Source organism: Talaromyces proteolyticus (assembly GCF_021365285.1).
Source record: "Talaromyces proteolyticus strain PMI_201 chromosome Unknown BGW36scaffold_4, whole genome shotgun sequence".
NCBI lineage: Eukaryota > Fungi > Ascomycota > Eurotiomycetes > Eurotiales > Trichocomaceae > Talaromyces > Talaromyces proteolyticus.
Window position 1 is genome coordinate 1519092 of NW_025764280.1, and position 27320 is coordinate 1546411.

At 47.5% G+C, this 27320-nt stretch overlaps 4 protein-coding genes across 4 annotated transcripts; 3 read left to right on the plus strand and 1 right to left on the minus strand.

Moving 5' to 3' along the window:
- Positions 1–4803: 4803 nt before the first annotated feature.
- On the plus strand, positions 4804–9841 carry BGW36DRAFT_293055 (UDP-N-acetylglucosaminyltransferase; the record flags this gene model as incomplete). Its single annotated transcript, XM_046210961.1, has 3 exons — positions 4804–6506; positions 6558–9156; positions 9212–9841. 3 exons carry the CDS (start codon positions 4804–4806, stop codon positions 9839–9841), a joined length of 4932 nt encoding a protein of 1643 aa, XP_046074340.1.
- Positions 9842–16620: 6779 nt separating this feature from the next.
- On the plus strand, positions 16621–17562 carry BGW36DRAFT_292123 (Homeodomain-like protein; the record flags this gene model as incomplete). Its single annotated transcript, XM_046210888.1, has 1 exon — positions 16621–17562. The coding sequence occupies one exon, from the start codon at positions 16621–16623 to the stop codon at positions 17560–17562; it is 942 nt and encodes a 313-aa protein (XP_046074341.1).
- A 5727-nt stretch (positions 17563–23289) lies between these two features.
- Positions 23290–25131, minus strand: BGW36DRAFT_316723 (uncharacterized protein). Its single transcript, XM_046212567.1, has 2 exons — positions 24836–25131; positions 23290–24778 (listed from the first exon to the last, which is right to left on the minus strand). Exons 1-2 carry the CDS (start codon positions 24959–24961, stop codon positions 23513–23515), a joined length of 1392 nt encoding a protein of 463 aa, XP_046074342.1. The 5' UTR covers positions 24962–25131; the 3' UTR covers positions 23290–23512.
- A 127-nt stretch (positions 25132–25258) lies between these two features.
- On the plus strand, positions 25259–27302 carry BGW36DRAFT_374619 (uncharacterized protein). Its single transcript, XM_046215691.1, has 2 exons — positions 25259–25874; positions 25930–27302. Exons 1-2 carry the CDS (start codon positions 25574–25576, stop codon positions 27135–27137), a joined length of 1509 nt encoding a protein of 502 aa, XP_046074343.1. The 5' UTR covers positions 25259–25573; the 3' UTR covers positions 27138–27302.
- The last annotated feature ends 18 nt before the right edge of the window (positions 27303–27320 follow it).

Below are 27320 nucleotides of genomic sequence, written 5' to 3' on the forward strand. Positions count from 1 at the left end.
GCCTCGCTAATTGCTTGAAGTAATATTATACTAATAATAATCAGGAGTAGCCAAGGCTGGTGGTGGCCGTTTCAGTCTATTGGTTTCTGATATCATCCGAGGCTACGACATTATGGGGTGAGAAATGCTCGGAGATATGCGGCGTGTCACACAAGGCAAGATCGGAAGCACATGATCGTGACACCTTGCATGTTTCTTGTTGAAATTGAGCACACTATATTAAGCCATTCCATCGATTACGATCATCAATCAATTGAAGTACGACCAAAGTCTTCAATCATCAACCCCCTGTGGTTGAGTCAGTGCCTGCATTTTGCAGAAGGTACGCCAAGCTCAAAGAGAAAAAAGATCGCGGGTGAAATGGGGAATGACAGGTGGGCAGAATTGGGCTGAGCTAGTAGTTTAGCTCTCCGCAGCGATTCGGATTTCTATCGTTGAATATTAACATGTATTTGGATGGTTGTTATGGAGAGAATGATGGAGAGAGCTCCAGCGGGTGGGTCAATTCTTGGTGGCCACGTCCGAAGTATTCCAGAGCAAGCCTGCGAGAGGGCTAGAGCACATATTCATGATGGCTTTAATCAACATATACAGTGTACAATGTAACAACATGGCCCTTGGCGTCCAATGACGGTGGCGTGGGCGACGAATGTAGGAGTATAACAGTACTCTGTACAAGGGTCTATATGTGAGTGGGCATAATTGGGTCCGGGGGTTGACGATCATCGCACAGCTATTCAACAATCAAGATTATTGCAATGTGGCAGGCCCACCAACAAGAATGAGAACGCTCTGGCGGATACCAACTCCGTAGTCATATCGAGAGCGGAGTATAATAGACGAGAGGCTTTAGAGACGGTGTCACGACCACCAACCAAGCAAGTCAATATGATATCCGAGCAACGAACACGAACTCTCTTTGACAACAGGATAGAAATAGGGATTTGCGAGCACGAGGCAATCTGCGTCGACTGCTGGATGCATCATTCATGATTGCTCCAACCCCACAAATCAATCCGCCCGATGACCTCACTGCCTGTCGATCTGTGCTGCGAGAAGGGAAAAAAGAAAACAAAGCGTTGAGTCGCAGCAGCGGTGTCATGTCGGATTCACTATTAGCAATATTTTGCAGCAGAATGGTAATACGTACATATATCATCATAATAACCGCGGAAGAAGGCAACGGCGTTCTGCATATGTAATGGGCATGCACCATCTCAATCGGGCTCGTTCTTGGCATCTGGGCACGATCCTAGTCCCCCTTGCTCTGTAGATATATTAGTAGAGCCTGTAGAGTACCAGTACAATTAGTACACTTCAATATCTAAATGTTGATATTATTACTATCTACTTGGTTCTGCTTAGTCCGGCTTAGTACTGCTTATTAAGATGGATACCTCAGATCAAATGCATGATGCCGGTACTGGCTCAGCCTACGTAAGTAGAGTCAGCCACTTCTAACCTTGTTTTGGCATTGACATTGCTGATGCAACGCTTCGGGCTAGGATTATGACTTGCCCTCTGGCACACCTGGAAGAAATCGGTTAGAGCACTGAAACAAAGATAAGACTCTCGACTTTTTTATAATAATAACTAGACTCTTAAATCATGTTGACGTGTTGGAAGACCCAGGCTGGTCAACACTACCCCGGTCTAGCCCCGCGGCTCCGGCCCATCATTGGCTGATCCCCAGTTTATTTAGCTCCCTGGATTTTTTTCTTAATAAAACAATAATAGTCCTACTCGATACCTCGCTCTTTCAGCTCTTTTCCTTGGTCTGTAGGTCACGTGGCAAGCTGACCAACATCGAGAGATGTGGTATGACTATGTAATATGTATTGGTTATGGTCATGATATGAGAATTATGATTAGCAAGGTACGAATTGCCAGAAATGCAGAGAGCCTGAGACCCGCCTAGGATTGCTTGACTTCAATTCGGGATCCGCACTAGCGACAGTGATTGGCCCGAGCTGCAGCCCAGAGCTAGTTACAGCCCACGGCCCAGGCTGAAGCGCTCGACGGTCGACCTGAAGCAGAAGAATGCTTGATCCCGAATAGGCTATATACTACTAGATATATATATGTAATATGTAGTACGCATCAGCGGAGCGCTGTCTATGGTGTTGCTAGTTAGTGTGCTTGTCATACTGTCAGACTTCGTTGGCCACTGTCATAACCATTCATATGCTGGAGCGGCCGTGCTGCAACCTGTATGGTGACCGTGGTCATTCATGGGGCGGAGCACAGGCAGCCACCGGCCAATTAACGGGCGGCCAGACTGGGCTGGAGCACTGTGTGGGGGCTGGGCGTTCCTTGTAAGATGTTGAACCTGGCTTGGCCCGTCCTGACTGGGCCGCGGGGTCAGATCGGCTGCCAGCTTGCCGCAGATTCCACCGCGCTAAGTCGCGCCACTCCAGCCCAGGTGGGGACATCCTTAATGCAATGGTATGATCGCCCATTATTATTGTGCCCGTCACGCTCTCTTGAAGACGGACTGCTGCTGCAAGAGAGACGAGATGTTCAATATTGAGCTTATATTCTCCGTGCTATCAGAGCGACTATTGTGAGTGATGAGCATGGCGATTTCTGGCGGTACCAAAACAAAGCTGATGCTTTCCAAAACTTTGATTCTGACTCGGTCCTCGAAGCCCTATGGAGCCACCCATCGTGTTAAAGCAGCCTCCCGGGTGGTCTTTTAGTCTGGCACTAAGCAATACGTACCTAGTCAGACTCGCACCAGTGCGATTTTTTTTCCCACTTTTTCATTTTCGCATTATTATTTAACAAAATAAATTAATATTATTGGTGTCGGTTCCACCGAGCCTGGACTCTGGAGAACCCAGAAGCTGATGAAGGCCAGCTGGATTCTCAATGTGGGTATTTCAAGTAGTCCCTGCAAATAAACAGAAGGATATCAAGCCAGGGTATTAATAGGCTCGTGAAGGAGCGACTATGCGGGGTCTCAGAGACAACTAACAGACTGCTAATCTCCTGCTCGAACGACAATGGCAGATGCCCTCCCCTAATAATAATGCCGAGTCACTGTTGTAGACGGATAAAAATAGACCATCCAAGGAAAAGAAACTAATTAGTGCCTGGCTGCGGACTATGGATTGCAGGTTGTATGCAGTGTAATATCATAGTACCATTAATATAAATCTCTTCTCCTCGATCGGAGCGCTGCTCTCTGGCTCAACCATTTCAATTTTTCAATGCTTTCGAGAACAATCGGCCAGGACACGGGGCGAGGATCAGCACCATTGACGATGACTAGTATAGTCTGGTATAGTCTAGTATAGTGCGGGCTAGCGTGCAGCAGGGTGGAGCAAACTGCTGCAACCGTCGAGCCCACCGGTGCAAGCAGCAGCACACATGACGCGGCGGGGGACCAGCAAAGGTTAAAGGGGGTGACTAACAAAGGACCCTTTTGCTATCGACTATCACAGGATGACTATGACGATGACTAAGTTAGTTATCGAGGAGAGAGTACGCTGTACAGGGCTAGTGAATGAGCGGACAGACTAGCAACACGAAACCGAGGCGGACGGCAGTCGGATGGCTCCGAGCAGTCAGCACCAGACGTACTAATTAACTAACCAGTAACCACATAATAAGAGCATGGTAGTAAACGATGGGAGGCGGCAGTATAATTTTTGCTTCCTGGAGGGGACCGCGCTGCCATAGGCTGGGCGCCCGCAACGTCGGATCGCAGAGCGTGGATCGCCCCGTCGCGGGCATCGTTAGGCACGCGCTGGGCCAAGGGCACCTACCTTCTAGCCGCCGCCCCTCCTGCCCACAAAGTTGCCCACAGCCCAACCACAGCCTCCCCGGCGGTCCCTTCCCAACGCGCCCACCCACTGGCACCCATTATTGGCACCCACCGCCCACCACACCTTCCCCCTGCCGCTCATAGTGCTAATCGCCTCCACTGTGGTTGAGGAGGCCCACGGTCCACCTGAAACTTCCAACGGCTCTCCAGCAGCACCACTACCACCACCAAGAAACCAAGCTGCGATTCTTCTTCGATTCCTTGTCCTGCACTCCTTCCATCTGCGCCTGCCATCTGCATCCACACAGCCGATGAGAGAGACAAGAAGGGCAGAGAGGAGGAAAGCAACAATACAGCAACGCATGCCGCCTCTTGTTTGATTCACACATTCAGCATCTGTCACCCCAGTCCGTTTGGCGTGCCCCATCTCCCGCAGCAATAACATCAATAACGATCACCGCCACCACTCAAAAAGTCGGCACTCCCTTTGGAGTGCCCTCCTTCCCCGGATACCTGCATACTTGTGTGTGTGAGTGGCCGATTGGAACACCATCGTCTTGGCGGTGACTCCCGCCAGTGCCTGTTTCCTCCCTTGCATTAACACTTGGCCCTTCAGGAATTCCAGCTGCTCAACTCCATCTCAGTTCGATACCTTCTGGAAGCTCCGTCTAGCATACCGGCGCCCTCCGTCGATTAGTTCCATCGCCCCCGATTGCACTGTCACTGCCCAATCTTCCCGCGATTGAACTTCCGAACCAATCTCTTCCATGGTCTGGGTTCTGGCCGCTCTGCATATACTGACCAGTTCATGATGCGGTGTCGAAAACGTCTCAAGGATCACGCTTGTGGATGAACGCTCTAGCAGCACACGGATACCCGCCAGAATACCCAAGTCTCGACGTTGATTTGCCTCGATAATCTAAGTTGACTGGCAACAAAACCGCGAAATTCAATATTAACAGCCGCCTACCTCTCGTCCCGTCTACCTCCCAGCAGGGCGGTGGCAGGTGGTTGGCGACACATATACCACCACCATGTTGCCATCTGTAGCTCTTCCCACTCCCCATTTCCAACCACATCACCACATAGATCGCCGCCTCAATTATGATATACTCGCTCCTCCTTACGACCTGGGTCGTGTCGGCCTCCCGGGCCCATCCTTACAGCAAAATTCCCACAACAAGTTTACCGGTGCGAGCCCTCGATCACGATCCCAGTTTGCTCATCCAGTTCAACGGCCAATCCCTCACGAAGCACGCGCCACCGACCGAAACACCATAAATATCAAAGTAGGCGAACATACATTAAGGAGGAAGACCCCGAACGGAACGTTGGCCGCAGGCTACGATGGCACTCCCACAGATCGAGCAAATCAACCGCCAGCCGCGAAACACATATTAGTCTCGTCGCTTGATAACCGACAACTTCCTCCGTCGCAATTGCCTCTAACCGTCGATAATTGGCAACCTGAGCAGCATAGTGTATCCCTCCAATATCAGAATTTCCCGCCATCTTTCAGGCAGGATGTTTGTCGAAATACCGTCACATTACCCATCGAGAAATTTCAAACAGGAACGGGGCCAAGCTGGGTTCGGTCGGTGAACTTCCAGCCAGGCATGGATTCAGTTCTACATCAATCACTACCCATGCTTCAATCTCAGCAATATTTTATCCAAAATGGCCCATCCATCCCAACCGTCCTTCCAGCTACACTTCAGCCATGTCTTGGTCCAACTGCTCCAGTCGGTACTGGTCCATATGGTCCATATTGGCCAGACGGTGCTTACATACCATATCGACCTGCCGCTCTCCGTGACTCGCGCTTTGACGTCGCATCGCCATTATCTCCCGAGCATAATCCATCCCCTTTCGATATACAGCCACCATTGTTAGGCCATACATCTTTTGCGACTGCAGCCTTCTCAAATCCAGGCTTTTCATGGAATCAATTACCTCCCGGTCCCGTCAACCAAGACGCCTTAGTCCAGCAAAATTTCCCTCCTCGCCATTCTCATCAGAATGCTTTCGGCCCCGCCAAGGATCAGCAACAACATTTGCCCTACCACGTTCGCGCCGCCAGTAGGCTGAACCCGGAGGCTGCCTGGCATAATAGCCAAAGTGTTCCCCAGTCTCTTGTGGAAGCGCACTCTCGAGTACGAACAGTAGAATTCAAAGAAAAGGTGTTGTCGTGGGCTCACGGCGTATACGTTGATCTGCTCGCCACTCTTCACCATGCACGGAAGCAGAGCATTTCCAGATCTGCTGCGGGCGGACAACCCCAACGACCACTCAAACCGAGCATTTATCCCAAGCCTCCTCGACAACCAGGCCTAGACTTTTCATCTCACCCTAACCTACCACGCCATAATAGCTACCCATCGTCAAGATTTGATGTGCTTCCTCCAGGCTCTTCTCACCTGAACAACAAAGGTCGACAGTCTGAAAGGCCCCTATCTGAGTTTATGTACAGTCAGAATTCTGCAAAATCGCAGCAAACGGAGGCCCTTCTTACCCATAGGAGAGCCTCAGGCACACCGCTCTCGAAATTGGTTAATTCTAGTGACAATAATATTATGGCAACCGCAGCATCTGCATTGGAAATGCTGTCTCATCTATGTAGCGAGAGTAATTGGCAATGGATCGAAGGTATGTTATTGGGTGGTTGTTTGGCATATGGTCTGGGAGATTATGAAAAGGCCACGAGATGGTATACTAGGATCATCGCCAAGGATTCTGGGTAAGTCACCCAATGACGTTTCTTTGTTTTCTTCACTAACCGCATATACAGGCATGTTGAAGCAATCAGCAACCTTGCTGCAACCCTTTTAGCTCTTGACAAGAAGGAGGAAGCACTCCAGCATTGGCTCCGTGCTGTCAAGTTGCGTCCAAGTTTCTTTGAAGCTGTTGAACATTTGATAAATCTTTTGTGCACCAGTCACCGCGGCAAAGAGGCCGTGAACATCATTGATTATGTGGAGAAGAATTTGCGTGTGGCGAGAAACGGTGACTGCTTCAGATCTGATGAGCATGCAAGCGAAACCGAAAGCGATGCCGACAGCACAGCGTCTTATGACCGAGCAGCCTTTGATTATGACAACGACCTGGATAACGCCCTAGCCATGAAAATCAATCTCAACGACTCTGTATCTGCTGGCTTTGCATCAAGTGGCTTTGCTATTCCTGGCTCTGACAATGGCAGAATGCTGGCTCTTGTTCACGCAAAAGGAAATATGCTTTATGCTTTAGGTGACAATGCGGGTGCTGCTACTGCATTTGAAGAGGCCATTTTAATCGCTGCTGGCCGTCGACGCCGCGGTATGAAGAGTCTCATCAAGCAAATTATTGACGCTTTTACTCTCTCTCGAAATGGATATCACCCTGTCATTGACAGCGAAGATTTGAGAGAACCTATCCTTCTACTGCCAGACAAAGCTCTTCAGACGGCTAGTTTGGTGTTTCCACCTTACGGAAACCCGCCAGGTCTACAATATGTTGCCGAAGGCTTGGCCAAGAAAGCCGCCATCTCGACAACAAGCAATTCTTTGCTGTCGCTAGCTAAGATTTATCAAGATGGCATGTCGACCATGTCCACAAATGGTGCTGCCAAAGCTGCAGCCATGTCTGGAGTAAGAGACATTTTGGCGCTCTATTATCTTTCCCTCTCCCTCCAACCCAGTCCATCCACGGCAAACAATGTTGGCATACTCCTTGCCAGCATTCAACACAATAGACCTGGTAGGGTTCGATCACGCTCACATTCTGGCAAACCCGTTCCGCCATCAGACATCCCCGGCGTTGGCCCAAGCAGTGGAATCTCGTTAGCTTTGGCATACTACCAGTATGGCTTGAAGCTAGACTCCAAACACGCCCACCTATACACAAATTTAGGAAGTCTACTGAAAGACATTGGGCAACTCCAGCCCGCCATCCGGATGTACGAACAGGCAGTCCAATACGATGGTAATTTCGATATTGCTCTAGCGAATCTAGCCAACGCTGTCAAGGATGCAGGTCGTATCAACGATGCCATCACGTACTACCAAAGAGCCGTCAAAGTCAATCCCGACTTCGCCGAAGCCGTTTGCGGCTTAGCAAATGCGTTGAATTCTGTCTGCAACTGGACGGGTCGTGGTGGCGTTCTAAATGGATACGGGTTTACAGATCGCGTACATGTTGACGACAATGGTTTGCCGCACGACGTCAACTCAGTCCAGGTTGGATTTGGCTGGATGAAGCGTGTAGTAGATATTGTTGACAAACAGCTGAAAGATGGCGAAGTTTGGGGCCGGGGCATGATGACACCTCAAGTCCTCGAGCAATTATCTGCGCAAGTATCGTCAGTAGCCCAGTTCGGCCTGAAAACTAAGAACTTCAATGCCTTGCTACGATCCTGGGCTGGTCAAAAATGGGAAGGGTCCCGCATTGTGAAGTTGGTCGAGCGTGTCATACGTGCCATCACATGGCAATGGTATCAGGATCGCCATGTGTCTGGAAAAGAATTTCCTCTTTCGAGGTACCGAAGGCCGCAGCTACCAGCTGGTCTCGCAGCACCGAATGCTCCGACTGTTCTTCCTTTCCACACATTCACTTGCCCCCTATCCGCAAAGCAAATTCGTCATATTTCGCAGCGGAATGGCCTACGGATTTCTAGTGCAACCCTTCGATCACCATGGCTTCCGGGTACAGTTTATCCACCTCCTGAGCCCCCAAATCCTTATCTCAAAGTCGGATACGTTTCATCGGATTTCAACAACCATCCTTTAGCGCATCTCATGCAATCCGTCTTCGGATTCCACAATCCCAACAGGGTCAGCGCATATTGCTATGCGACTACCCCCAGCGACAATTCTTCCCACCGTCACCAAATCGAACGTGAGGCGCCAGTTTTCCGAGATGCAAGCAGTTGGCCTGTCGATCGATTGGTAGACCAGATTGTGAGAGATGGAATTCATATATTAGTGAACTTGAACGGTTATACCAGGGGCGCACGCAATGAAGTTTTCGCTGCTCGTCCCGCTCCAATCCACATGTCTTTCATGGGTTTCGCAGGAACTCTAGGGGCTGAATGGTGTGATTACATTCTCGCAGACGAGCTATCTATACCTCGTGACACTCTCAGCCCTGGTAGACGGGATTACCATATCGCAGATCGTCCGTTCGAAGAAGATCATGGAGAGGAACTTGAAAACTGGGTGTATGGGGAAAGAATAGTATATACACGAGACACATTTTTCTGCTGTGACCATAGACAAAGTGCTCCGGGCAGCGAAGATCCAAATATATCTTGGGAACGAGAGCTGGAAAGGCGTTGGAAGATGAGAAAGGAGCTTTTCCCTAATCTCCCTGATAACGCCATTATTCTTGGTAATTTCAACCAGCTTTATAAGGTGAATATTCCTTTTCTTCTTCTTATTATGCAGTGCTAACGTTAGCTATTTGTAGATCGAGCCTACAACGTTTCGTACGTGGCTTCGCATACTTTCGGACATTCCACAAGCTGTTTTGTGGCTACTTCGCTTTCCTGATGTCGGAGAACAGAATCTAAAACAGTGTGCAACTGCCTGGGCCAACGAAGAAATTGCATCCCGCATCATGTTTACGGATGTGGCACCAAAACAAGCGCATATTGCCCGTGCTCAAGTTGTGGATCTCTTTCTAGACACACCCGAATGCAACGCGCACACCACTGCCGCTGATATTTTGTGGAGCGGCACGCCGATGTTGACATTTCCTCGTTATAAGTACAAAATGTGCTCACGCATGGCGTCGAGCATATTGTCAAGTGCTCTACCGGACTCTGAAGCGGGCCAACAAGCCAGGAAAGAGCTCATTGCAATATCTGATGAAGATTATCGCGATAAAGCGAACCGTCTGTGTCAGGATCTGCGGTTTGACCCGAGTGGTCACGGACAGGGAACCGGCCGCCTTATCAGTTTGCGGAAATTGTTGTTTACAACCCGGTGGCAGAGTAAGCTTTTCAACACCCGTCGTTGGGTTAGTGACTTGGAAGATGCATACGAGAAAGTCTGGAACGCCTGGGTAATGGGAGAGGAAAATGACATTTGGTTATGATCTGAGTTTGTTTTCGTTGCCTTCATGTTCAACTTATATACCCATTAGTTTTACATTTTGTTTTTTGACTTTTTCTTGTTTGATGTCATGAATTTGCATCGCTTGTGAACAGATAGCTTTATGTCATGTATGATGCACAAGTAATTTGAGCGATTGGTTCCGTTTTTGCTTGGAATTAGCGACATGCATGGAAGAATCACGAAAAGCAACGATTGGTATTGGCTGTTCTTCTCGGGTTGGCGTTTGAACATGATACTCGAATTCAAGAGATTACATGTATCTACAGATCTTTTTGCGTGGTTTTAATTTTCTTGGCGGCGTTCAAATCGGTATAGGGCTAACTGGCTAACAGGCATGGCGTGGCAGAATCTTTGGTGTTTTCAAAGATCGGATGTCCATATTTTTGGAGGAAGGTTTCCAATTGTATTATTTCCTGAGGTCATGACAAATCTATTTCACAGCATTTGCATTTCGGATATGTTATGACTATCTTGGCATATATATTACCACATACGAATATTAACATGTTGATATGGGAGTTCTGAAATACATGTATCATCGATTGAATTGATGTCAATGCCTGATGATATCATGGGGATATCGGAGTTCGGCCTAAAGGACCCCAAGGTTTCAAAAATGGAAATGCAAGAGAAACAGTGACGACTGCCTGGTTTCCTGTTGTCTCCCATCCCGAGACTCAGGTGGTTGAAGTGACGTGAATTGATTGGTGATGAACACTCATCAACTAGGCCATCCTTGATATTTACGGCTTCACCAAATAACGGTATACAAAATTACTCAAGGCACTAAGTAAAATTATAAACCAAGTACTCTAGCAATACAGGACGCATTAAAGGCGATATTCATAGTGCTCTGAGTAAGAGGGAAGAAAGAAAGATCGTTTCTAGCGTATACCCCTATCTCAATCGAAATCAAGTAGAGCGGTAGTCTATAATCTATTCATTCACCAGTATGGTTACTGCAAAGAGCGTATAATTATCTCTCACATCAAACTAAACTTCCACATTTACGCATCATCGGTTCTACACTTGAAATGTACGTATCGGTAGGGCAGTAGGGTATGTACCGTCACGTGCAAACAATGAAGGGATTTTAATATTCGTCCACAGAGCCTTCTTCAAGGAAGCAGCGAAGGGTTTCTACCCTCTTCTAGATATAACCAAATATTCAATACCCGTAGACTTCAACGCCAGCATCATCGCATTCAGCAGCGCATTGTTTGATGCCGCCTGAGGCACCAAAGGGGACGCACAACTTCCGGAAATCGTCTCCGTGCCAATGGATACGTAATAGGCCCGCGCGTATGCACGTCGTATTTAGTACATTTACGACGAGTCAAGAAACTGCTTAGCGAACCTTCCAACAAACTCAGTGAATTTGCTTAACATTTTATTCTATTATGACTATGTGCAACAGATCACGAATGCAAAAGACCGACTGATCTGTCGAGAATTTCAGTTATACAATATTTGCTGTAGTAGTAGAGGGAGGAATTAATTTATTAATGAGACATTCGTATACGCATTTATTTTCCCAATTAGGTAATTCAGCACATATTGGGGGTGAGATTCATATCGGGTTTCAGTACGCTATTCTCGGTGGTCTATCTCAATAATGAAAATAATAACATGGGCTGTTAAGTGCTACTATGTATCTTGTACAGAGATCAGATTCCGGGCTCAAACAATAGCTCCTCCGCACCTTTTTTATCGTTCATATAGTTGCTTCGGTGGGCACCTCTTTCCCGAATTGACTTAAATTCCACTTTGGCAGCCGTGTGGCTATGGCATGAGTGTTCCAACTTAACAACTCTCTGGTTATACCTGCAGCAGGCATTCGCATCCCCCCTAGCCCCCATCCGACCAGCAAAACAGACTAATCGCCCTGCATTGAGATCTTCGTTGTATCTACTATTGGTTTGTCCAATTAAATGACAGTACATAGGGTGGGTTGAAGGCGGGCCACAAAATGGCTGGTTACTAAATTAGGTCCCAACTTTTTCTTGCCTCGAAGATCATCCAATAAATGGCCGACGATTCAAGGAAGAACATATGCGTATTCCCAAATTTTTGGGAAAACAGAGCACTAGTCCTGATTTGGATAGACCCTCTTCTGACAGGAAAACGGGCAAACAAAAAATACTACTTACTGGTCTGCTACATTACGAATACTACGACGGAGCACTGGGATGGCCATGCAATGAGATCGCAGCTGTGGTGCCATCGTTCCCACTTGTCCATTTCTCCGAGATCGAGCAGCATTAACGAATTTTACGCCCGTGCATGAATAATGTGAGAGGGCTCACGATTCCAGATCGATTATCTCCACGAGCGTCGTACGAATGGTGAAGACGGATTTGCACCGAGTATTGTATAACCTCACAAAGGTCATCTGTCCATCCATCAATCGAGCGCATGATAGTCGCAGCTCTTATTACCGGGATGGAACTTGATTGTTTGCTCAGGCTTAAATCTAATTCCAGAATTCATATTTATTTACTGTAGATTGTTTGTATACAGATAAGGGTGCCGTACCTGGTTTTCTTACAGACGTTCCTCAAAGTCGGTACTCCATACATGAGTGGATCATGAACACCTTGCCTCGGCAAGTCCAGTTCTGTTAGTATCGCCATGCAAAGAACGTCATGCTCCATAGACGCGCAACAATATTGAGAGTATCCTGTAGAGCAAAGACCCTGGACGAATGAAATGCCTCGAACGGGAATAGCTTGATTCTCTTATTCTCCGCACCAATATTCTTGAGTGTTGGGCGACACCGCGATCGCACCACGAAGTGCGGCGAGACACGGATTATTTCATGGCTTAGGGGCACGGCTAGGGTCTGTGAGTAAACAAATAGTGTGCTAAACATTCCGTGGTAAATGATGATAGCGTACGGAGACTCCGTTGCACGGTTGGAAACGCACTAACTTATTAGAGCGGAAAGAAAAGAGGCAGATGAGATTGAGTTCTGAATCTCAGATGTGCGCTAAGCCGTTCCGAGGCCAAAGTTCACCTGAGTATTCCAAATAAATGTAGCCAATGGAGCGCGGGGAAAATGATCCCCGGGTGGAGCCCGAAGTCTAAATGTGGTCGCCGACGCCTTCGGTGACCACGGCGGCGACTTACACGTAGGGCTACCGGTGGGGAAGCGCCAGCCGGTGCAGGGAACCCTGGGTAACCTCTGGCCAGTGACTGGCTTGCGGGCTTAAACGACCCAAATAGCCCCTGGCCTGTCCTTGCCCTTGCCGTTGGGACCCACCCGCACCCGTTGCCATTTAGTGGTAGTGGCTTGAGACGTATCACTTGCTTCCACCACAGATCTTCAGTCTTCTAGAGACACAAAAGCCCAATTTAGCGCCCTCAGCATAGTAATAGCCGTTTTGAGCGATCGGGAAATAGAGCTCAGACTCTACGCCTAAACCCGGGAGGCTGATTTAAGCGAGAACTGGACGATGCAGGATTCCGCCCGTTGTGCACTGAATCATAAATATTTGTTCCATCAACCATGAATAGGAATATAGTGTAACGGCCATGGTGGTAATCATAATGGAAATGTTTGGTATAGAGGCGATTCTCAAAGCACAATTTCATATATTACTTTCTCCAAAAGGAAGGTCGAAGATGGTTACGGCGAGCTGAGCAAGATGGCTTCATTTGACTGGTAACAAATGAAGAACTCGGATTTCTGGCGGTCCGATGAGCATCTGCGGCGGATCGGCTGTGCATCATCTGCGCAGGGTCCAATCAACTGCTTGAACCGGGAATATATTCTGCTTCAGCCAGAAAAATGCGGGTATATTACAAAGCGCTAAGATGCTTATTAGACTGCTATATAGAGCGGGATGGTGGGAGCTACACTATCAACTACAATGACAAATGTCCGATCAATAGTGTCAACTTGCAAGAGCTAGTACAGAGCTATATGATCGTCAAGCCTAGATGCTGTTATCATAGTGCTTTAATCCCGAGGAATAACGACATCGTCATAAGCACCCTACGGAGCACGGTATTGTGGCCTGTGTTCTCCTCATGCGCTTGTCTTCGGATGGAAGCCTGTCAGGGATATACGAAGCTGCCGCAGCTAAGTCATCTGAAACGAAAAATACAAATAATAAATGACGGCTATGTTCACACGGCATGGTAGCATCCAGTGGCAACATGCTGTGGATAGAAAAATTATAAGAAGAATAATAATTTAAATAATGCAATGTACATCGAAGCTGTACTATATCCATCTGCTGGCTGGCTGGAAGCTCGCGCCACATTTAGTGTCGTCAAGCGCCTATTTCCAACGGTCATGGTTAGCACGGACACTGCCCGAGCCAATCACACTGCCGCAGTCCCTGACTAGTCCCGAAAGGGCATTTGGTAGCAACGGCCGACAGCCGTTGCCGCGTCACGTGCTTGGATCTGGTAGTGCCTAGCATCATAATAATAATAATGCCATATTGTGTAAATGTTGATGCAGTAGAGATTTACAGATGTACTGTTGTGACTACATGCACAGATCATATCCGCTACCATCTATCGTGCTGTCGGGTTATTGTATGTTGGGCCAGCTGTGATCTGTGTCCGTATAATGCGGTAGGATATACGATTCTCAACCCCCCCCACAACCAGATCCAGAGCCGAAAAGGGGCAGCTTGGCCTACTGGAATAACGTCAGGCCGAATTCAGCGGCATGGACCGCTGGTTATCCATCTCAATGTTTGGTAGAGAGAAAAATTTTTCCTGCCAAGTCATATTCATAGGAGTGACATGGCTTGTCGATCTTATTGGAAGCTGTTAGATGAAGTAATCTAATGCGATCGATAGACCAAAAATTCGACGACCCGATGGCAAGGATCGAGCAAAGCTATATGAAATGTTATTATGATTTTAAGTATTGTGGTAGTAGCATCAGGCACTTGCTACTCCGGAGTATATAGCATAAGCCGATATTAGATAGAGTTCGCATGACGGAAGCTGGAAGCCTTGCTGGGTCCCGAGCAAGGCCGAGGACGTATGAGAAGCTCGAAGGGAGCTGCCAACGAGGAGATGGGGAGGCTGCGGCGTTAGTGACAGGCTGACGCGGGGCGTTGCAGGGACCGTGCTGAGAAAATCATTGAAGGGGTTTGCGAGGTTAAGAGTTTTGGGGTCAGGGCTGGCTGAACAGGGCAGGTTGGCTGTCCCAGAATGGAAAATCAAGTGGCTGCCGCTCGGGAATCGAGTCCAGTTTGGGCGAATTGGACTAGCCGTACTCGCCGGTTGATCGCTCAGGCGGCGCCATGATGGTCAATCAATCAATCTGCGACTGAGTCGTGGGCATGGCTACTTTAGTATGATTATTATGAGGTTTAGCCCAGTATCAGTATTACCACGGCCAGTAGCTAGCGCCGTAGCGAGTAGCCGCCAATCACGCGCCGCCCGATGCGAGCACGGGGGGCTATGCTGGCGACGCAGCGTCTTGGATGGCCCCTGGCATTCACACCGGTGCACTGGATCGCCCACTGACTGGCTGCCGCTGTGCCATGCTCGTACGCCATGTTACGCCTGCCAGGTATGATGTATGTCATATGAAAAATAACAAAACAGCAGCATCCTCCTAGAGTCTTGCAGTCTGATTCTCCTCGTCCTGCCCCGCTGTCTCGTCCCGAAAGGGCAACTCATCACAGCCAGCCAGTCAGCCAAAAGAACTGCGGGATGAAGATCCAGAGCGTCCGTTGTGATGTCTGAAAAGCACGCCGATTAGTATTGGCTGTTATTATTTATTATATTCATTCGTATTATTGCTATTATTGTTCATTATCACCATTACTATTATTGCCCCTATAATACTTGCCGATATATGATCCACTGCTCTGCCGCATTTACATTTAGAGTTTCTGCCTGACAACGAGTCAAGCAAGTGCTAGACCGTCTCGTACAGTCCCGATCCCCTGCAAGTACCAAGTTGCCTTTCTACTAGTTAGTGAGTAAACTACGTTGTACGCGCTGTAGTACCTCCACCCGTCAATACTCGCACACACACACTCTCTCTGTCACTCGCACCCTCCTCATGCTTATACCCATGCCCATGCTCATGCCACCTCGAACCTGGCCCAGTCCCTCTCTAGTCTCTTCTGGCCATCCATCCCCCGGCGCCTGCCCTGTCTCCGTCATTGGTCGTGCTAGCATCGTCGCTTAGACCCCTGTCATCCCGCCGTCCAGCTGCTATGTTCTATATCCACTCCGTCGGTGTCTCCTCCATTACCTAAGTTAGTTTTCCTGGCTTAGTCGTCCTAGTCGTCCTAGCCGTCCTAGCCCCGAAGATCTTAGATCTGTGACTTTTGCCCCATGTTCTTGACTGCTGCGTACCTGGGCCCTGCTTAGCGCCCTCCGCCAAAGTACTACATATCTCCTAGGTGCCGCCTCCCTCGGGCTGCCAGTCAGTCCCATCATCATCACCGTCACTATCACAACCACTGTCGTCGTCGACCACCACATATTCGCTTCCTCAACAACATAAAGTGCCATTCTACAGTAGACTCTACGCCACACGAGAGTTGCATTCTACCTCGTACAAGACAGTCGGGTGAGTAAAAGTTGTCTCTAAACCCCTCTTGCTCCTTCTACACCCCACTAGGGCGGCCATTGTATTTGGTATATAGCCTAGTCTTCTCTTTGTTGTATACCTACCTTCGACTTTCTTTGCTTTTTTAATACATCTGCTTGACGGCATCTTTATGAAGGTTCATCTAACATGCGACTTAGGCTGTCACTGCATTCCACATTAATATGGCACCCACTCACCGCCGTGGTCCTTGGGTCCCAGAAGAGGACAGCACTCTGATGCAGTTGGTACACGAACAAGGTCCCAACAATTGGGTTCGCATTTCTCAGCAAATGCAGTTCCGGTCTCCCAAGCAATGCCGGGAAAGATTCCATCAGAACCTCAAGCCATCGCTCAACCACACCCCCATATCCGCAGAGGAGGGGCTGATGATCGAGCGCATGGTTAATGAAATGGGAAAGCGCTGGGCTGAAATTGCCCGCAGACTTGGTAACCGCAGCGATAATGCGGTTAAAAACTGGTGGAATGGTAGTATGAACCGCAAGCGGAGAGGCTTGGTGGTCCAGACAGGACACCCATCTCGCACTTGCAATGGCCGAATTGAGGCCCCATATCCACGAGCCAGCGACAACATACGTCGATCATCATGGTCATTCAAAGGCCATCCCGACGGAAGCCCAGTCGCCGTCTCTCACCTGATTCACGAACGGTCTGACTCTCCGAACAACAACCGTCGTTATCTTGCACCCGTTGTTACCTTTAGCACTCGACCTGTGGAACCGTCTATGACATCCCCCGCCTTCTCGGAGGTATCTACGCTTGATCCACCATCTTTAGTTTCTGATCACAATTCTGTATCTTCTGCTTCCCCTCGGACACTACCTTCGCCTCAGATGCTACCTCTTCCAGTTGACGTTCGTCAGGTCTACGTGGAGCGTCGTTGCAGCGTGCCTACTTTTTTACAACATACTAATTCCTCGAAAGAAGATATTTATGTGTCTTCTGACCCAGATGCGAACGCGGTGCGAAAATGGGAAAGCGAATACCACAGTCCTCAGCCATTCAAACCGTCAGGCCATCACTACTCCAACTCTGTGCCGGAAGCAACAGAATCTCATGAGGACCGCCGAGACTCTCGCATGGGTCTAAAGTCATTACTGAATTAATTCTTATGTTTCTTATGCGAATTAAAATCATGGCGTACTGGTACTATTGTTTTCTTAATGGGTATGCTGGGGCGGGGTCTATTACTGGGATATGGTTATGGACACCAAAAAGGGATTTTACACACAGTTTATGGGAACGGTTTCTAGGCGGCAAATAGGCAGCATTTCTGGCGTGTGATTTGATATGTTATGTTCTACTATACATAGTTTTACTTGTTCTCCTATAATGTATATTATTGTCATTCTATGCAATCTCTAATGAGCCTCGTTGTATGCGAGGAATTTGAGAGCGATTTCAACAGATACAAGAAATTAATTACATTACAACAGACGGTAATCATCTGCATATGCTACGACTGTCATAAGCCTGCAGATGTCTCGTGCTCGACTATTTTTGTCATTTTGTCTTGACGAGTGGCGAGCCCTTCTTTTGCAAGGAAGCCCAAGCCGACGGGCCTGCCTCGTGACATGAAGGCGCCGATTAGAAGCAAGGAGACTCCCAGGCGCTTTAGTTTCTTGTCAGATCTAACCCAATTAGCAATGATAGACCGCTGTTCTGTCTTTCCTTTTATGTTCGTCCGTCTTCTTTTACATAGTGTGGTTGGTTGACTATCGGGGAGTTTGGTTCCTTACTGCCGAGTTTTTCATGGAAAACATGATTAACTAACGATCGGCCAACAGCAGAATCGACAGTCGCCAATCAGGATACAATGGGTACCGCTGCTAGCCTGATACCATCTACGACGATACGCCAGGATTCAGTATTTCGTGTTCCTAAGTTCTCGGGAAATAATTAATTGTGATAGAGTGAGACGAAACCTGTTCTGTGTTTCTACTTGTTTTGTGTGGCGTTCGTTGACGAAAAAAGAAAAAAAAGAGAGAATACAGTTTGGGGGTCTTTTAAGCCTGCATTTCGCGCAGAATTGAGTTAGTGACTGGTAACTATTTCAAAAAACGGTAAACTGTAACAGTAAGAGCAATATACAGCCAATACGAGAGAGTTTAAAAACAGGTGTTCCAGCCCGATCCTGGCCCTCGCCATGCTGCAGTAGCCATTGGTCCGGCTGTTTGCTTGCATATAGCGCGTTTGAATTTCTGAAAGAGAACCCTGCCTCAGGAAAAAAGGGGGCTGAAAGAAGAGAAACGAGGGGGAGAAAAGAGTGCTGTCAGCACCGTTAGAACTTTAGCCGTTAGCGCCGCCGCCTGCGTATCGCGACGAGAATCCTCCTCGATATGGTGACGCTTCTCGGATGGTCCGACAATAATATTAATATTAATAATAATTCGAATATCCATCATGCGGCTATTAGCAAATAAATCAAAATCTCTTGAAGACGCAACCTCGTATTCAGCCCGCTGCTGGGATGTTTTCGTGAGCAAATGATAATTGACCAACGAGTTAGCTATTGTTTAAGAGGTAGGATTCGTTAGACTTGGGAAAAAAACCAGACCAGATCAATGCTTACTGACGTTCCCAGAGTTGCAGACCAGAGCGAGGTGACGTTTCCAAGGATTCTGGTGTCTACCAAAGTCGGTTCTTTTTAGCTGCCGGGCGGCAAATCCACTCTACCCGCTGCAGATGCAGGACGTAGCCGTAGGATGCTGTCATTGGGTGGTGGGATCAAGCGGAGAGATGGAATTGCAGGCGTTGGTGAACTCTGAAGGTTAAACGAGTTGAGCTCCTCTGATCGCTGGGCGCTGGCGCTTCAGGGCCCGAGTTTCGGGGTGTCAGCCACATACTCCGTACATCGTACATCACTCGATTCCCAAAATTTGGGAGAGCGTTAAACCGAGAAAGAAAAGTGTCTCGTATAAGCTTCAGCTTATATAACCACACATAAGTGCAGACAGGTTGCATCCAGCAGTAACAGTAATTAACAGAGAACAGTATTTCACGTAATTAGGATTATTACAAGTCACCAGCCGAGTTGTAATTACCAACGTTGTCGGGGCATGGGGAAATCAAGTTCTCCAAAATTTGCAATACAACCTGTAGGGTTTCGGCCTTGTCGCTAACCTTCTTATTTCCCATTGATTTTCTGTCATCGAGAAATGATAAGGATACATCAAGTACATACGAAGCACAGATGGTCTTTTTAATCGACAGGCCAGCTTGTTATTTCCCGGAGGAACACGGACCGAGTAATAATAATGACCATCAGCCAGTGCGAAATGCAGCAGAGATGCAGCGTGTGCTCTGTGTGCATGGCCCAGCCAGTTGGTACGGGCGCGATAGTGGCTTGTTGAACTGCAGATCGCCACGAATCTGGTTATGGAATGTCAAGAAACGGTAAGCTTCCGACACAACGTCAGCTGCGCCACACAAATACTGAGGCCATACAGCTTCGACTATTGACAGCACAACAAGGTTTCAGTAGGTCGAGACAAGCCATCAATTGCTTCATGTGATCTCCAATTTGGATTTGATGCGTGAAATCACATCAATAATGATGTTACTTAGCGCCATCGTAGCAAAAATAATGCAAGCATTATTATCAACGATGATCCTGTTGAGCCTTGAGTGTTGAATAGTAATGTACGCATACGGACAAGACTGCATGCTGTAGGCTGGGATTGGCTGGCCAGTAATTAACCGTACAGATACGTCCGGACAATGGGGTCAGGTGGGACGAACGGGGCTGGATCCATGGCTCAAGCCTCAAGGTCGTCCGCAAGGAGACGGCGGGGCCAACCAAGACTGTTTGTCTTCAATTGTGTCTGGAAAGTGGGAACCTTAACGCAAGCCCCGCCACAGGTTCCGTGCCGCCAACCAGATCCCGCTAGTAGCTTCCAGGATTAGCGCCTGTCCAAGCGAAGTCGACCGAACAAAGCCGTCGAGCGTCGAGCCCCGTTCCGCTCATCGATGGGGCCGCCGTTAGAAAAAGTGGGTCAGAAGTCTATTGTATGCCCCGTGGTAACGAACCAGGCCCGATTTTCTGCGTCAAGCCGTTTTGGGCAAGCCATGTTCTCCAGTCAGGATTGGCGTGACTACTCTGACAAAAACGCCTTTCCTGTTCGAGGGCCATTCAGCGAGTGCTTTCTAAACCAAGTAACGCGCCATGTAACACTGGCGTAATATATACCCAACAGCTTTCGTACCCTGTACTTCGTACATACTACAATTCCTATGATACTTGGTGTACAGGTACCTACCATTTGTTTTACCTATTGCCTGATTGATGAATGATGTCTCGAATCCTCCTACCTTTCTGTAGGCATTCGATGCGATGTCCTGAGTACTGTGCCCTGGTTTGTATGACCATATTCATTAGGCAGAGTATGTAACAGGGTGAGCGGCGACCACCGGACGTTGCAGCAACCAATCCGTCTCGGATTGCTCTACGATTTTGAGACTACAATGATCAATGTGGATTATTCCGGTTTTCTTTGTGCAGAAATCGACGATCATTATCAGATCATACGATTTTAAGATTAAAAATAATACACACTGTTTAATGTTCTGCTGTCTTCCCTCAACCGCGATCCTGTACTAAGTTTGCCGAAATACAGTATGCTTAAGCCCCGTTCGTTCTCTGCAGTAGTCGTTCTACTGCAGAGACTCGCGAAGGGCCCGTGGCATTTTCCCCTCCTCTTCTGCTCCTCTATTGGATTGACGAGCCGCCCTAGTATGTTGCGTTGTCTCTCGATTGTCCCGATAGACCGTTTTGGTTGGATGCTGTGTAACCTAGGCTTTCGCGGTGGTGGCTATAGAGATCAATCGAGTAATGCAGCCCATACGTTCGGGATGAACCCCTCTTGTTCATGACGAGAACCAAGGCTCTGCAGATTCCCACAAACTTGGAAGTTGGAACTAGACGATCGGGTGATGTGCTGCACGACCCACAATCTGGGGTTTTCCCAGTTGATACTGACAAATAGCTACAGCGGAGGAAAATGTATGCACTATGGTATTTCAAATGTCCATTGCATGAACTGCCGGTCGATTTTGATAATGATAATGATTTGTTGATGTAACTTGGTCTGACTGGACAAGTCATGGTATGGCTTTGTGCGTCTTCTTTCGATTTCGTTACGACTATTTTGTTTCCTAGTAGAGAGCTTTAGACCCGCCATCCATATATATCATATCACTCATCTACGTAGACGAATATTCGATGATTTACAGATCACGCATCGCATTTGATGGTCCGACTGTGGTCATCAAGCTACATAATAACTACTTGCCCGGTCTCTTTTAGGTTAGAGTAATCAATATTCTGCGATTCATCAATAATGAAACATGGCCGGTTCGCAATAGTCTAGAAAAGATCATAATATATCAGTTGGCCATGCAACTACATATGTACTATTGAAATGGTTCATTGAAATTGGTTTAATTGCATGTGACCTGTCTATTATTTTGCTTCTTTTTCCACTACTCATACGAAAGATAAAGTTGCATAGTCCTACGGGATTGAAGGTCTAAACGCAAGATGTTGAGGGATATAATGACCAATGTTGTTTACTATAGTCTCAAACAAAGCTTTTATGGTGTTAATAGTTTCACGGCATATCCTATTGATATTTAAGTTGAGATGGAAATGAATTTCGGATGCATTGGTAATAGGATTCGATTATTCACACGCTATTTGGCCCGCTTCACAGTTTTGCAAAACGGCTTACGGAGATGATAGAAACCATGAAATCTCATCACTATTCCCGTTAACATTTGATAAGCTATGTCTAGCTATGGCACATGTTCTCTGAATCAGGCACCGATGCGTATCCACCAGCTTTGCAATGACATCAATTAAATCTAAAAGTACCAAGTCTCATTTATGAGTGCTTTATCGAGAAAAATTTTGGTCTAATACTACTTGAAATGGCATTAATCTGTTTATCTGTGATGAGCACTAGGAACCTATGATATGCTCAGCAAAGCTTTTCCTAATTTGTCAATGTCTGGCCCAGGAACATGCAACCTTACTCATATTACATGTAAACGGCATCCTATCAAGTAATATAAGACAACAGACCGAGTTTCGAGTCGACAGTCGGGTGTCTCAAATCCACTACTGAAACAGGGGCTACACAGAGGCATCCCCCCCCACGCCACAATACTCGTCACCATCCACAGGACCTGATACTATTGTAATGTATAGGGGCCTCTACAGACACAGACTTGTCCTCTTAACCTTATTTTTGGATAACGCACGCCTAGAGAGCGCGTAATGATTACATTTGTCGGGATCAACAGAGATAAGTGCGTTATAGACCAAGTTGAAGGTACCAAAGAGACCAGAAGCTTTATGGTGTGAGGACCTGTTCAATTCCAACTATTATCACCTGCTTCTTCTTAAGTCAACGAATATCTGTACCCTGATATCCTTTTGCTAAGTAGACTCGGACTTCTACTTGATATATATGGAATCCTAGATAACCAAAACTCCAGCAGTATGCATGCAAACCTGGAAATAATACATTTTTCTACTGCGTGAAAATTTGTCTGAGTCAAACCATCGATGCGTATTGTTTCCCAAAATTTTAGGACCAAATAGCACCAGGTCACCGAAGCGGATAATACTGGTGGAGGATTTGAAGACTTATAATCAGTTGACCACCATTCATATGTATTGCAGACGAAGCTTTTTACAAGGCCATTTATTATTATGTAGTCTATTAAAGGAGTGGAAATAGGAAGGGAAAGAAATAAACAGTAAAACAGTGACTATGGCCTGCATCCATGTTCATGTGTTTACCTGGAGAATTCCTCTTGGAAAGATGAATGAGATTTGAATTGTTATTAGATTTCATAGTATCCTCTGTGTAAAGAGACCTTGTTTCGTAGTATGTATGACATGCGCCTTCACCCAATCAAGCCCGGCTAGTTTAAATGCAATAAATAGAAATAACCAAGAGGGATATCTGTGCATCGACCCGACCCGCCTCCGTAATAAAAAAGATAAATTTAGCTTGGTTCAAACAAGTAGAGGTGAAATCCCATTTCATCTCATAAAAACATGTCTTCAGCCCGACGACGTCTACCACCTCTCCCCTCCAGTTTGTCCGAGAAAAGCTCTTTACCCACGTTGGAACTGTACTTGCTTGGGAATAGTTCCTTCACGCTCTGGGTATTTCCCTTGATTGATAGTCCATCCGCTTGACCGCGAATAGCCATGCCTTGGTCATTTGCAGCCCCTTTTATGTAAATTTCCTCTCTGCCACTTTCCTGCGCTCCATCCATTAAGGGTACACTCATTCCTCTCGCGAACAAGTCTGCTGTTTCATCAGCAGCATCGATCGCATCTGAACGACGATGGTTACTGTTGGTCTTGTTAAGAAAAAGTTCTTTCTTGAAGTAGTTTGCGGCGGTTTTGTTGGGAAACAGCTCTCTTGTATCCCTATCACCACCTGAAGGGAACAGTTCTCTCTTGTCATTCGCATGACCGCCGCTGTAACGGGGTGAGCGCTCACGAAACCGCCTGCGACTCTGCTGCTGCTCGTCGTCGCTTCGTCGCATGCCATCGAGGTCATCTCGGCCTGGAGATGCACTTCGGTCACGAAGCCTTCCTGATCCCGCCCCCTGCTCAGGAAACAACTCTCGTTGTTGATGCCTTCCTCGCCTTGGTCGGCGTCGATCTTCGGCATCCGAGAATCCCTCGCTTGACTCGCCTCGACGATCATTGTTTGTCGGCGTATCATCGTACATATTCACATTGAAATCATCATCCCCGCCCCTATTGCGACGTCGACGATGTTCGCGGTCGTCAAATCGAAGCCGACGGTAGTCCCCGTCGTTGTCATCATATCCTCCTTGCCTGCGCTTTTCAGCAAGTTCGCGGCGTAGCTTCTCTCGAGGGTCGTGCTCAGGGTGCATCAAGTAGAAGCGACTGGATTCATGGGCGCGTGGTTTCTTGCGATCCGTTTTCACAGCAGATCGTACTTGCAGGACCGACTCCGAGTGTGAAGACAGGGACTTGGCGGTGCGGAGCCGTAATGTTGGCAATGATGATGTGTCCTCCTCTCCCAATTGAGTAAGTGCAGTAAGAGCCCGTAACCCAACTTCCTCCGATGAATAGACAATGTTTGCAGATGTATCGTCGATCCATTCAATGCGACTAGGTTCTTCTGCCGAGAAATGTTCCAGAGCGAATCGCTTGATATCGTCCGTAGTCAATTCATCCACGCCTCTGACATGTAATTTTTCATGCTGCGCTTCGGCAGTATGCGGGTCGACGGCTCCCTCCTGGATTATCGAAGGTTGCTCAATGTTACGCTTTGAGGGGGTATGTGAGCTAGAGATCAGAGATTGAGGGGTCGCGATAGAACTCACTGTTTCGATGTTCTCGGGATCTGGCAGGGGACCCAAGTCAAGATCCATGTCAAGATCCATCGAGTTCTCCATGGTGTCGACGGTGGGCTGCTCGTTCGTAGAAGGCTGCAGGCTCGCCACCTCCATAACGGTTGCGATTGCGGCTGATGGTGAGGGGAAAGTGAATGAGAAACTAACGTGGCGTTTATAGAAAAGCAATGAATTTTATAAATCGGCAAGAAGTAAAAAGACGAGATAAACAGCCGTTATCAGGTGGGGGGATCTTTTGGTACTTTTGTTTTTGAGCTGATGATAATCGCACGCAACTGACAGGTCGAAGTCTCAACCCGAGAGGTCGGATATGCGGGTCCGTGCACCGGATGCGGAGGCGCCGAGGCACCAGCTATTCTTCAGCCTCGTAGAACTCGATCCATGCCTGGTGTTTATAATTTTTGAGAAATTTATTATGTAGCGGCTACGGTATAGGAACTGGGAGCGGATGCAGAGCTGACACAAAGCCGAGTCTTGAATAATCTCGTCGGCTTCTCTGAATATGCATAGATCCGACGTAGTCTATTGGTATACGTCGATTCCGTCCACCGTTCCTGTGCCGCTCTTTCACCTTCAAACAATTAGTTGACGAGTATTACCCTGCGAATTATACATAATCGATATCGGAACTCAGCTTTATGCAACGACACAAAAATACACTGGAAAAGAGAAACTAGAAAGAGAAAAGACGAAAGAAAGATAGGAACGATGGTACTGCATACACAGTCTGCGCCTTCGGTACCTATCGCGAGTATCCTCGTTGCGCGGTTTCTACGATCCAACAACTATACCGAGTCTTTAAATACTTTCATCCGTGAAGCAGGACTGCCCTCAGATGTAGGGCAGACAGCAGGAAGACAGGTTACTTCCAAGTCAATTGATGACCCCGGCAACGCAGACCAGTGGACGCTTGAGGATATCATCCAAGAGAAGAAGAGATTCGATCACAGCCTACGATTTGAAAGATATGGCGAATCACAATCTCAAATAGATAAATGGAATACACGTGGTAAGTTGGAAAGATTGGGTGTGTGATGTGATTCTTACATTGTATGCTCTGTTAGCCCCATCACAGCCGAAAGTCATAGAAACACCAAGTTCGACTAATATTCTTTCTGTGTCTGTTGGGCCTTGGCGCCTCTCTGAAGAACAAACGAGCGAAGTGGCTGTTCCGTACATCGTAGCTACGGGGGCTGACAAACGACTTAGTCTCTTCAATGCGGACGCAGACAATACAACCGCTCTATCAATACCTGGGCTGTCAGATTCTCCCATTCTGTCACACACTGGTATTTGCCATGGGTTGTTGCAGCTAATAACAAACATGTCCGGCCAATTGCTTCTAGTTCAAAACGACCAAGTTATAGACCGCAGAAACGATCATAACAAGTATGCTGTTCAAGTCAAGGCATACGAAGACCAAGATAACCATGTCTGGATTACCACCGCTGGATGGGATGCCCGGGTGTTTATATATCGCATGGAACTGCCCTCTCCATCGAATGAAGCCGCAATTGGAGACCCTGTTGGGACGATAAAACTGCCCACGAACCCAGAGTCTATTCTCATTGTACGAAACCCGGAGAACCAGGAGCTAGTGCTTCTGGTTTCACGGCGAGATTCAACGTATATTTATTTCTACAGCCTGGAGCATATGCGTTCCATCAACATGTTGGTTAAATGCGAAGAGAGCGGGAAACAAAACCTTGCACCACATTCCAATGCATGGGTTGCGTTTTCTCCCTCGTGCTTAGCATTAAGTCCCCACAATCCCGGACTCATAGCTGTTGCCTTATCAACACTACCACATATGAAAGTCATGATTGTCCGCCTGCTATTTCCTTCTGGGGATGACAGAACAATCACCAATAACGACAAAAGCAATGCCAGCGTAGAAGCGACAATGTCCCTTAGAACCGATGAATCTACGTCAGAATCCCATCTCACCCAAGCAATGACCGCATTGGCTCTTCAGAATCGTGAAGACGCCGCCATTATAATACAGACTAATACGCTTGCGCCTCAAACTGCCTACTCAACACCACAAGTTGTCTGGCGTCCTGATGGGTCTGGACTTTGGGTCAACGGAGACGACGGGATTATTCGGGGTGTGGAAGCCAAAACCGGTAAAGTAGTGACAATCCTAGAGAATGGTCACGAAGCAGGAAGCAAAGTCAGAAGCATCTGGGCAGGCTGGGTTAGTTCTAAGGATTCAAAAGAAGAATGGGTTGTGAGCGGTGGGTTCGATAAGAGGCTTATTGTTTGGAAATGATGGCGATTTGGATTTGTCAATGAGTCATTCGATATCCCACAAAGAAATATTACTTAAGTGATATAACATATATCGACTTGGAGTAGAGGCTTGATAGCTGGTGACAACTAGATATCTGTCATTAGCATTACTCTTAGGAGCCTAGAAACTAAGCTACGATGCAAGGGAAGTGAAAAGTTTCTG

Coding starts and splice junctions, on each gene's coding strand:
- BGW36DRAFT_316723 (XM_046212567.1), bottom strand. CDS start 24,961: ATGGAGGTGGCGAGCCTGCAGCCTTCTACGAACGAGCAGCCCACCGTC. Junction 24,779..24,835: donor ATCCCGAGAACATCGAAACA/GTGAGTTCTATC, acceptor ACCCCCTCAAAG/CGTAACATTGAGCAACCTTC.
- BGW36DRAFT_374619 (XM_046215691.1), top strand. CDS start 25,574: ATGGTACTGCATACACAGTCTGCGCCTTCGGTACCTATCGCGAGTATC. Junction 25,875..25,929: donor AGATAAATGGAATACACGTG/GTAAGTTGGAAA, acceptor ATGCTCTGTTAG/CCCCATCACAGCCGAAAGTC.